Below are 12,565 nucleotides of genomic sequence, written 5' to 3'. Positions count from 1 at the left end.
CAGCCCTCTGACCTCGGCTACTGACCTCGTCTCACCTACGTCCTCTGCGCTAAGAGGCTTTTTGCGGGAACGGTGATTTTCGCGTGCACGAGAATGTAGTCAGTTTGCTTAAGGGATGTGATCCCGTTTGTACAGTAGCCAGGCAGAGGTAGTTTTTAGAAAAGTCATGCGTAGTTAAATTTTTATTTATTCTTATTTAATTCTAAAAATTCCGGTTTCGTCCGCGCATCCTGATTTCTCGGTCCGCGGCATCCTGATGGCGCGAGACACCTAGTGAGCTCCGAACTCTACACCCTGGTTGGTGAGTAATTTTTTTTTCCTTTCCCCCCCCCATTCCCGTTTGTTGGCCTTTTGCGCCGACGGTATAGGACTGTCTGGAAGCAAGTCTAATTCGTTTTGGATTTGATTTGGGTTTCAGACAGGGTCGAAGTGCTGGAGAGAGAAATCGCTCCCAGCTCGTGGTCCCGCACCTCCACTGCGGGTCACGTTAGAAGAGAGGTTTCCGCGACCCGACGTTATTTTTTGAAGACCCGGGTGGTAATGTGAAATCAACATCCCCCCCCCCCCCACTTTCTAGCTACGAACTACATAAATCAAATGAATAGCCTACCAGCGAACAGTGCTTTCCTCAAGAATATGTAGAATCAACAAAACTAATCAGCGATGTAATTGTTGGGACATTCAAATTTGGTGCAATTTTTAAATTTTAATTATGTAATAATTTTTGCTAAGGTGTAACATGTACTGTTTTAATTACTCCTGGGGCGCCCCCTTTTAACTTTGTTATTTACTAAGAATTTTATTGTCAGGTTTGAATAATACGAACACAAAATTCCTTAATAATAAAACAGGGAACCTATAGACCAAGCTACTTGTGTAGTGTTAATTTATTTATGATATACCTTGTTCCCTTAAAAGATCCACCAGCTCCCCAGTTGCTTGTGTCAGGGAGTTCCAAATTATCTTGTTCTCCACCTCGTGCCACCTCTGGTCAATAACTTAATTGTCTCATTTTTCTTACCCAGCAGTTTCCACGGCTCTTTTTTTAATTAATTTAAAATAATTCAACTTTGAGGCACGAGGGGCGTAACAATTGGTAGCAGAGCATGGTTTGGTCTATAGGCATACCCAAATCGAGTAGGCATACCTAAAAAAAAAAAAATAAAAAAAATAAAATATATATATATATAAAAAAAAATTAATTAAATTTTGTGATAGCAAGTTTGTAATAATAACATTGTGAACTGATCGCTGGTACACCCGGTAGTTATATTGCTTTTCTATTTTAAAGTTATGATTGAGTTTTAAAGGCCCGTGTGGACTTAGTCTGCGCGCGGCGCAAGAAGTCGCGGCGTGCGATCCGCTAGCAGGCCGGCAGCGAGACGTGTCTTATCTCTCGCCTCAGCTGGCGTCCCCCCCCCCTCCCCATCACCCCGCTTGAGCCAGCGACACGCCCGTTATCTGAGGGCGACGACACGGCCCTGTTCCTCCCGCACACCCCTCTCCCTTGTCCATCGTGGGAGACGACCTTGCGAGCGGCAGGTCAATCCCCTTGTGGACATATACAGGTGGTGCAGGTCAACCTGACAGGGGACGTTCGCGCAGTTGTCTGAGTAGTACGGCGACTCTTTACGCAAATAAGTTTGGGCACATACCCCCCCACCTTGAAAGTGTGACTTACTCCCCGCGCATTGGGGTTAGTTGGTAGTTTATATTAATATAGGAAGCCTTAGGAGGTATTTAAAATTAAGATAGTTGTTAAGAGAGGAGTATTTATGGTGTACGTTTGAATCGTACATGTGTGTTAAATTTTTGTTTTAATTAGCAGTAATTTACGTCCGAGCAGTATGTTTAAGCCGGAGTTATTGCTGTCAGATGAGCTGACCTATGAGTTACAGCTACGCAATTTGCCCTCCAGTGGCAATGTCCAAGTCCTCAGGAAGAGGCTCAGGGCCGCCCTTCATGATGGTGTGCCCACTAGTGTAGCGAATTTGGATTTAGATGTAACTGAAGAATTCAACCTTGCTTGCGCCAAGTTTTATGATATATCGGCTTTCGTAAGCTATCTAGATGTGGAGGAAAATTTACCCAATGTCGAGCGACATATAGTCAGGCTAAAACATGTTACCCGACGTTTGCAAAACCTGAAACAGCTTTCGGCAGACCTTCTCCATGGAATTTATATAAAAGAGGTAGAACGATGTTTGCAACAGACGGCAGGTTTCCATTCAAAATTGGCGGCGAGAGCAGCCGTTTTGGAAGACACACGACGCAGTCAGCATTATGTGGCTGGGGCACAGGCTTTAGGCATCGATTGTCCCGCCTTCCCGGAAGGGGACGCTCCTAGCTTGCCCCTGGGAGTAGAGCAACCCGACACGCGACAATCAGAAGTACGGGCGACGGTAAACAGACAGGAGACGGAAACGAGCAGATTACCAGACGCAGCCCCTGACTCACAGCCACTAACGTCGCTTCCAAACCAACCGATACACGTATCTACCACTCATTCAGAGCCGCTTGTGCAGTCGACGACAGCGGCGACAAACATTACAACGAGTCATGTGACAACCCACCCCGTCACTAGCGTGACATTTTCACAGGGATTACCAACCTTGGCACACCAAATGACGCAACCATACCCACCAAACATGTTTTTCCCGTATCCGATCGCTCAGGGCTATTTTAACCCTTATGCTCAATTTCAGCCACAGTTTCCTTCATGGCAAACCACCCCACTTCCGAGTGCTGGTATTCTGCAGCCGCCACTCACAACGCCCCAGCTCACTCCACCACAAATCAGCCCCTTGGGTGCGACTCGGGAACAGACTCAGTCGCACCCGGTGTCACACCAGCCTTCACCTCAGCCGGCAGGAGCCGCGGCTCAGCCCCACGACTCAGTATTGCGGAGCACGACAGCCCCAGAAACTGGCTACAGTTTCTATGGAAAAATCACCCATCCTGTAGAAAGGCTACTCAAGGAATTGCCAGAGGCGTCGGGTCTGGACGCACACAAACTGATTGATTTCCTTCGAGTCTTGTTAAAGCTACGACAAAAGGGAGGGATTCCCGACAAACAAATTTTTGAAATTGTTTACCCGTACACCCAAGCTCCCCTAAGTGAGAGGATCATGGCAGCCATTGAGAATGACCTCACTTTCGACGAGTTTCATGAAGACGTGTTAAATTTTTGTATACCGAGTAGGCTACTCACAAACATCCGGTTGGAGTGGTTTAACCGACTGCAGCAGCGTAATGAAGCCTTGCCAAATTACGTGGCTGACATACGCGAAGCCAACCAGGTACTCAGGCTAAAGGTTTCCGAGAGAGAGGTCGTGAGTACGATTCTAGACGGTTTGAACCCAGCGGAGCGCTCGCGCTCAGTGTTCCAGGCACGCCCCCAAAATTATGCTGAGCTTGACAAACTTTGCGTACACGCCACAAACATAGAATACGCTGATTTTCAGCGAAATAAACAAGCCACATTCGCTAGTCAACAAGGTAGCAGCGCGGGAACGGAGCGCAGTAATTCGCAACATAAGAATGCAGCACAGAAACATCAGGGCAATACATTTTTCTCTTCAAGGCCACAAGGGAGATATCAACAAAATGCACATTGTACTTTCTGTAAAAGAGACGGGCATTCCCTGGCCCAGTGTTACCACAAAAACAACAAACAAAATGGCGACACTCCAAAAAACGCATAACGCGGTGGCCTGAACAACCTTATTCAGGGCCACCGAAAAATTCAAGTGTTAAAAATTTTTCTTATAAGTGGGAAGTTCAACTTGCGCCAAGTAATGGCAGTACACAAGAAACACCATTACACAAAAACAATAATCCTAACAACAAGGAGTCCAGGAATAAAAGTAACAAGCGAGGTCACAAACATAAAGAAAGAAAGCACAATAGCAGGAGAAATAACAAAAATAAGGGATATGGTAATTCAACGCACACGTACTCATGTAAAACGTGTGTTGATCCTACAAATAAGGGCAAGAGAAAGTGCCACCAAATTTTTGGTAATATTCCTACAGTAATTCCGTATGCAGTAACAACGATTGGCGAACACACTGTACCGGGACTAATTGATACAGGATCAGCGCGCAGCCTGATTTCTGGGCAGTTATTTAACAAGCTAAAACAGAGCAAATTAATTCTAAAGACTGAGACCACTAAGTTACAATGTTTCACAGCTTCAGAGCAGACATTAAATATTACGTTAGCAGTTGTGATCAAGGTGAAGATTGATTTATATTCATGGAATTTCCCATTTTTGGTGTCTGATCAACTTGCCACAGACCTAATCTACGGGTCTGATTTCATTGCCAAGACAGGTCTAATCATTAATCTTCAGGCGAAGAATTTGGTTTTTAAATTCAACATGGGTAATCCTATTCCTTGTGGGACCCCTGAACAAATAGTTTCAGCTCCGGCCGAGCCAACGGCAGCCATCTTGGATCAGGGTAACACCACTTCACACGAGCACCTTAATACACAGCAGCGGGCCGCCATTGATAAATTATGCAGAACTTTTCCAGATGTCTTGACTAGTAAATTAGGTCGCACAAAATTAGTCGAGTACCAAATTGAGTTAGCGGATAAAATACCAGTGAAATCTCACCCTTATCAATTTTTAGGCCCTAAGATGCAGACGATGCGCAATCATGTTCAGGAGCTTTTGGAAAAAGGGGTAATCGAACCCTCGACCTCCGCCTACAGTTCCCCAGCTTTCCTGGTGCCTAAGGGCAAGGATCAACAACGATGTGTAATTGATTATAGAAAAGTTAATGAGAAAATAGTGATACAAAACATACCTTTGCCAGACCTAAACACTGCTTTTCATTGGTTCAGTAAAGCCAAATATTTTAGTGTGTTTGATCTAAATTCTGCCTACCACCAAATTCCCCTTACTGCGGATTCAAAACCCATCACAGCCTTCTGTGTCCCTTGGAACTTGTACCAATACACAGTAGTACCTTTCGGACTTGCCACGGGAGCCCAAGTACTAACTCGACTCCTGGATCAGATACTAGGAGATCTAAAATTCAAAACAGTGTACAACTACCTAGACGATGTCGTCGTATATTCAGAAACATTTGAAGAACACATCAAACATTTAGAGGAAGTCCTAAGTAGATTTCGTAAAGCGGGGTTAACTGTCAACACAAAAAAGGTTAAGTTTGCAGTCCAAGAACTGTCTTTTCTAGGACACCTGGTTTCTAGCAAGGGAGTCACCATTGATCCTTCACGTACTCAAGCTATTCGTGATTTTCCGCCTCCCACAAACCCTAAGGGTATTTCACGTTTTATTGGTATGGCAAATTTTTACTCAAAATATATTCCTAATTTCGCTGAGCACGCAGCACCACTAAATACGTTGCGTAAGAAAAACACACCTTTCACATGGGGTCCGGAACAAGAAAAAGCTTTTAATTTCCTGAAACAGGCGATTTCTTCCCCGCCTGTACTCCGCATGGCAGACTTCACCAAACCTTTCATTTTACAGACTGATGCGTCCAGTGTGGCTATAGGCGCAGTACTGTCACAGGAAGTCGAAGGCTGTAGACAGCCCATTGCGTTTGCGTCGCGGACACTTACCCACGCCGAGAGGAAAGCCTCCTCGATCTACGAATTAGAATGCCTCGCCGTGGTATTTGGCATTGACAAATTCCGCCAATTTATAGAACACAGGGAATTCTTGTTAGAGACAGATAATCAGGCATTAGCCTGGCTTTTGGCACACCCGAAACAATTAGGGAAACTCGGGCGATGGATTGCAAAAATTTCCTCTTTGAAGTTCAAAATCCAACATATTCGGGGCACACAGAATATAGTAGCGGACACACTGTCTCGCATGTTCGAAAACCCAACTCAGACTCCGCCCGAAGGAACACCACTCTTATGTCAAGCCCTATTGACAGACTTTCCGTTGGCATTTCAGGATTTACAGAGCCAGCAGGAAGCTGACCCACACATTTCCAGTATTATTAAACGTTTTAGTTCAGGAACGGCGCCAAAATACTTTAGGATGTCTAAGGGGCTGTTGCAAAAACGCACCCCCCAATCAAAAACATACAAAATCGTGCTCCCGCAAAATCTACGTAATATGATATTCCATTATTATCACACCTCGCCGGTGGGCGCACACCTCGGTATATATAAGACCATTCAGGGTATCCGACGTCATTTCGTGTGGGACGGCATGCACAAGGACATCACCGAGCAGGTGAAACTATGCAAAATCTGTGCGCTGAGTAAGCCAGCGCAGAACACTCGTTTCGGTTATTTAACTTCAGATGTGGCTGAGCGCCCCATGCAAAAGATGTTTATCGACTTTGTCGGGCCTTTCCCGCGCTCAAAGACAGGAAACACTATGCTGCTGGTGTGTATTGACGCCTTCACAAAATTTGTCTGGCTCATCCCCATGCGAAAAGCCACCGCAGAAAACACTGTATCTGCGCTACGTAATCAGATCTTCAAGACGTCGGGAGTCCCGTCTATAGTAGTGTCAGATAATGCAACCCAGTTCACGGCTAGGATTTTTAAGAACATGTGCTTCTCGCATGGCATTCTGCACGTCACAACCTCGCCTTATTATCCACAGCCCTCGCATGCTGAGAGATTCAACCGCAATCTCCGGTCTGCTCTAATAGCTTACCATGCGCAGGAGCAGGATAAATGGGATTCGAATTTGGTGTGGCTGCAAATGGCCTTTAATTATGCACATCATGAAGGACACAAAAGTACTCCTTTCGAACTCATGTTCACTTACCGACCTAATACCCCTCTTTCAAATCTTTGGTCTTTGAATGACCTATTGCCCGATGATCCGAGAGACATCAGGGAGATTTGGAGACGAGCTCGTAAAAATCTCAACCTGGCTCATGAGAGCAGAAAAAAGAAATACAACGAAAACAGATCTCCTAACCCTTATAGGGTAGGCGATTTTGTGCTTTGTAAGGCACACCCACTCAGCAAGGCAGTGGATAAGTTTTCCGCCAAGCTGGCGTACCGCTGGAGAGGTCCTTTTCAAATACAGCGATTTTTAACGCCAGTTACGGTTAGCCTAGCTGACCCCAGTTCAGGAGAATTCGTGACCAGAGCGCACATCTCCCATCTAAAGAAAACACATGCTGACTTAAAGTAGATGTGTTTAATTTCTTTACCCTAACATAGGGAACTCTCTAATATTAGGCATGCCAGAAATCCTCGAGGTCTTAAAAATCCATGGTACTAGAAATAAGAATGCTAGCTTTACGTTGTATTAGTTTTAAGTGGCCACTTAGTTAATAAGCTCTTAGTTAATAAGTTTGTTTAAGGGTTATCGATATGTTGTGCCTGAGAGGCGGACGCGTCTCAAAGGTGTTAGAATATAAGTAGTAGGATACAGGCGAACCTGGTACTAGTTTTACTGAGCAGTGTAAGTGTTGTTTTTTTTTCTTCCCTATATGCTCCGCATTCAAGCGGGGGAGTATGTGCCAGAAATTAGGCATTTCGTCACTTTTTTAATTTATTCTATAATTTTAAATTTTTTTTGGGGTTTCCATTTTTTTAATTTCTCTGGTGGTTAATGGGGGTGATTTACTTTTTGTTAGGCCGGTGTACGCCACCGATTTAAACTTGGTGCCAGTGGACCGAAGCCCCTTCCCAGGGGGCCAATCTGATATTTTGCTGTCTAATGTGGACATGGTCAGCCCGGTTGAAATTTCTCTCGCCTGCAGTCACGCCCCGAGTTTGTAATTTTAATTCCCTGCATGACCAAAACTGCTTTGAGCAGCTCCTGGGCTGCAAGCTGCTACCTTGTAGAGGCCTGCTGAGAAAAGCATGTCTCGTCACGAAGCAGTCTCCAGTGGAGCTGCGTTCCCACCTTAGTGGCTATTTCTGCCCCCCCTTCCTCTCTCTCCTCCTCACTTTAGTTCTGAGAAATTAAGCTAAGAGCAGTGACCGGACGGGACGATGACCTGATGCAAAAACCTTCTCCCGGGTCCGACAGACACATCCCTGACATCTAGCGGCAAAAAAAGTAACCGCGGGCCTGGTCGCCAGCGTGCAGAGCTTACCCTCATGACACCTGGTGGCAAGTCTGCTCACCACCTCAAGTAGTTCCCCCTTACGCCGCTAGAAGGCAGCGTCGCGGTGCCATAAGGCACTATGCTTTCCTCTCGCGGCCCGGAGAAGTCGATTGTTCTTTGTTTTCGTTTCGGTCCGGTAGAGAGCGCGCATGTCGTGTTGTTGCCACGACCGCCTCGGACTCCTTCGGAAATTTTCGGCTTAGAACCGAACCTACCCCCTCCTTTGACCCGGGGCCTTACCGCCCGATTTAATTAGGGGTTTTGGCCGATTGCGGGGCACTCAGCCCTCTGACCTCGGCTACTGACCTCGTCTCACCTACGTCCTCTGCGCTAAGAGGCTTTTTGCGGGAACGGTGATTTTCGCGTGCACGAGAATGTAGTCAGTTTGCTTAAGGGATGTGATCCCGTTTGTACAGTAGCCAGGCAGAGGTAGTTTTTAGAAAAGTCATGCGTAGTTAAATTTTTATTTATTCTTATTTAATTCTAAAAATTCCGGTTTCGTCCGCGCATCCTGATTTCTCGGTCCGCGGCATCCTGATGGCGCGAGACACCTAGTGAGCTCCGAACTCTACACCCTGGTTGGTGAGTAATTTTTTTTTCCTTTCCCCCCCCCCCCCCCCATTCCCGTTTGTTGGCCTTTTGCGCCGACGGTATAGGACTGTCTGGAAGCAAGTCTAATTCGTTTTGGATTTGATTTGGGTTTCAGACAGGGTCGAAGTGCTGGAGAGAGAAATCGCTCCCAGCTCGTGGTCCTGCACCTCCACTGCGGGTCACGTTAGAAGAGAGGTTTCCGCGACCCGACGTTATTTTTTGAAGACCCGGGTGGTAATGTGAAATCAACATCCCCCCCCCCCCACTTTCTAGCTACGAACTACATAAATCAAATGAATAGCCTACCAGCGAACAGTGCTTTCCTCAAGAATATGTAGAATCAACAAAACTAATCAGCGATGTAATTGTTGGGACATTCAAATTTGGTGCAATTTTTAAATTTTAATTATGTAATAATTTTTGCTAAGGTGTAACATGTACTGTTTTAATTACTCCTGGGGCGCCCCCTTTTAACTTTGTTATTTACTAAGAATTTTATTGTCAGGTTTGAATAATACGAACACAAAATTCCTTAATAATAAAACAGGGAACCTATAGACCAAGCTACTTGTGTAGTGTTAATTTATTTATGATATACCTTGTTCCCTTAAAAGATCCACCAGCTCCCCAGTTGCTTGTGTCAGGGAGTTCCAAATTATCTTGTTCTCCACCTCGTGCCACCTCTGGTCAATAACTTAATTGTCTCATTTTTCTTACCCAGCAGTTTCCACGGCTCTTTTTTTAATTAATTTAAAATAATTCAACTTTGAGGCACGAGGGGCGTAACAATTCTTATAGTTCAGTGTTTCCGTAAACGAACACTAATTTATGAATATAAATCAGAAATTGTGCATAATTATGTGACCAACAGTGCCTCGAAAATAATTAATGATTAATTTTTTTTGTCCCTGTTTACTACTAATATTTATAAAGTTATGGAAACCGTTAATTATAAATTTACAAACATCTAAGTATCTTGTAGTTTAGGATTATATTTGGCTATAAAATAAGATGGACATTACTTCGTTGATTTATTATTGTGTTCCACCTGCATGATGTACATACCACGGCCATAATGAAATATATGGGCGTAGAATAAGGTAAAAAAAGGGGGGGGGGGCAGGAATGCTGGTGTTCCTCTGGAATTAAGAAGCCCCTCATCGCGGGGGGAGGGGATTGGCCTTGCTTGTGCTTTCAAATGCGTGACTTTTAAACTGGTTTGATGTCAAAACTATGTTTTATAAAAAAATTTCTATACACTTTTAAGTTTTGTGCTTCGCTTATTTCATGCATATAAGCCAAAATATGGGTAGTATACAACATATAAGCACACTATCTAGAGCTTACTTGTATCGTTAACCCTATACGGAAAACTCTCGGGTTACGTGGCCCCCACCTCTGCGAATTATCTCGTGACCCCCTTACGAATCCTGCAGATTTGCGCTCGTGGCGGAATTTGTCCTGGACTCTAAGGAATATGCAAATGTTTTATTGTCAGAGTATCTCGCACAAACTTACTAAAAGAAGACCGAAGACATTGTGTTGCTGTTGCAGGCACGAGCGTGTGTCCGGGCGACAGCGGCGGAGGCCTCGCCTTCGAGCAAAGCAAGCTGTGGTACCTGCGCGGAATTGTGAGCGTGGGAGTCAGCCCCGAGGAGGGTTCCAAGTGCTACACGGACCAGTACACGGCCTTCACCTCCGTCTCCAATTTCCTGCCCTTCATCAAGGAGGACTACCCGTAGTGGCCTTGAACCTCTCTTCTGCACCAGTGGTGGCGTCCACTCCTCTCCTTAATTACAACTTGGCTTCTGTGTTCAGGTCACGCCTTTCACCTTTGTGGCTAACTGCTTGTCCTTTATGAAGGAAGACTACACATAGTGGCCTCGAACTACCCTGTTGCCCCAATGGTGGCGTCAACAATTACAAACACTTCTCTCCTTAATTATAACTGTATTCCTGTGTTGAGGCCACGACATTAACCTCGGTGTTCAAAATTTACTGTGCTTTATCAAAGAGGATTGTCTGTAGTAGTCTTCTGTTGCTCTGCTGGTCCAGCAGCGGCATCAGCCGTCCTTAACACTCCTCTCCTTAACTATATCCGGGCTGTATTGTGGCCACGGCCTTTACCTCTGTGACCATGTGCCTGCCCTTCATCAAGTAGGACTGCACGTAGTTGCCTCCTGCCCCTCTGCTGCCCCAGCGGCGGCTATCAACAGTTCCACAAGAAACCTCTTCCTAAATATAGAGTGTCCATTAAAGAATACCCCAGTTTCAATTGTATATCATAAGAGTTTAATTTAGACTAATTACAACAAATCGAACATCAAATGAAGGTTTTCTTACAAATGTTCAATATTTGAACATTTAGTTATACGGCACACATCCAACGTAAAGTACAATTCTTCACACACTTCGATTAACACATCCGGAGTAATGGAGTCAATATCCTCTTCAATTTTGTGTCTCAAATCTGGCAAATCATTATGTAGTGGCCGAACGTATACACAATCTTTTATAAAGTCCCAAAGGAAAATAAACGCATGGCGTTATATCAGATGAATGTAAGGACAATAGGTATTAGCCCACTTAAATGTAGTACGGAAACAAAAATATCTTTGTTGTTTGAGTGGTGGTTGTTTAGTTACATTTTATAATACTTATCTTGTTTAAACTTTCTTTTTGATCCAGGCGTTTTATCTAATCAGAATAAATGAATTTCAAAATGAAAGGAGAATGAATATGAGATAGTAAAGATTTAATTAACTTGTTAAAATGCTAAGCTAATTTTCTGATTCAAAGCCTAGCCTACTTGTATTTAAAATCTTATCAACCCTACTTAATAATTTATAAACAGAAGTCAAGCATTTTTATATATACTCAAACTGATAATTACTTGTTTCCAGCTCAGGAATAATTCCATTCAAAATTTGCTGTCAGTATTGTTTTTGAAGTTTTATTCCAATTTATAGCTTGACCATTTAACAGTAACTGTTTTTTATTTTATGTCAACATATGCCAAGTCTTGCTATTTTAAACTATAAAAATAATTGGATATAATTTATTATAATGTTACAATATGTACCGAAATTTTATGTTGAACTAATAAAATATATTAACATGTTTCAAAAACAATTTATTTTAAGTAATTTCATACCAAATTTAAATAAATTTCTATCATATAAATATTTCATGACCTATGACACCTTGAAATAAAAATTTTTACTTAAAAGCTAAAAAATTTGCAAACGTTATTAAATGAATTACATATGTTGTCAAGTACGTAAAAATATGTTCATCAAATATAAATGCTTAAATTTCAACTTTAATTTTAGCTACTGGAAATTGACTAATTATAACGAAAAAATATGTAGTTTTTCCAATTATTTCATAAGTATACACACAGCTAGGTATTTCATATTATTCACGTCATTCCAATTTTTATTTATTAAGTGTCAAATCTATATTATATTTTAGGTTTGAGTAAACCAAATTGCTTGGCTAACTGATAGTACCAACTATGTCAAAACTGACCCTAGCAGATGCATTTTATATCTTTCGGTTTAAAAATCAAATGCTTTGGAATGAGTGATAATATTAAAGTAATGTCGTTGCTGTAGAGAATTTTTTTGCGTATTTTAGGGCTGCATATTTTTTTTGAGATACTCCACTATATTATTCCTCAACAGAATCAATTTTATAAAGGGATATTACACTGACATTAATGTTTTTACAGCAATATATACTTTTTTAATACGGAGTGTCCTAGTTATAACAGCGAATTGGGGGTGACTGGATCATCCCACCCTATTATCCTTAGTTTCATTCATTTTTGCCAACATGTTATCATGACCTGCTTGTATGCAGGTCTAACATAACTTCCATGTATGCTACAGACCACTTTG

At 43.0% G+C, this 12,565-nt stretch overlaps 1 protein-coding gene across 1 annotated transcript in view; it reads left to right on the top strand.

The window, feature by feature from the left end:
• LOC134527436 (modular serine protease-like) overlaps positions 1-10,991 on the top strand; it is a 79,232-nt gene extending 68,241 nt beyond the window's left edge. Inside the window, exon 13 of the mRNA XM_063360116.1 lies at positions 10,218-10,991. Within this exon, the coding sequence (XP_063216186.1) occupies positions 10,218-10,405 (188 nt within the window). The 3' untranslated portion in view covers positions 10,406-10,991. The remainder of the gene's footprint in view (positions 1-10,217) is intronic.
• The last annotated feature ends 1,574 nt before the right edge of the window (positions 10,992-12,565 follow it).

Source organism: Bacillus rossius, chromosome 1, assembly GCF_032445375.1.
Source record: "Bacillus rossius redtenbacheri isolate Brsri chromosome 1, Brsri_v3, whole genome shotgun sequence".
In the NCBI taxonomy this organism is placed as follows: Eukaryota; Metazoa; Arthropoda; class Insecta; order Phasmatodea; family Bacillidae; genus Bacillus; species Bacillus rossius.
The sequence above is the reverse complement of the archived record's forward strand: the minus strand, read 5'-3'. Positions and strand labels throughout refer to the sequence as shown.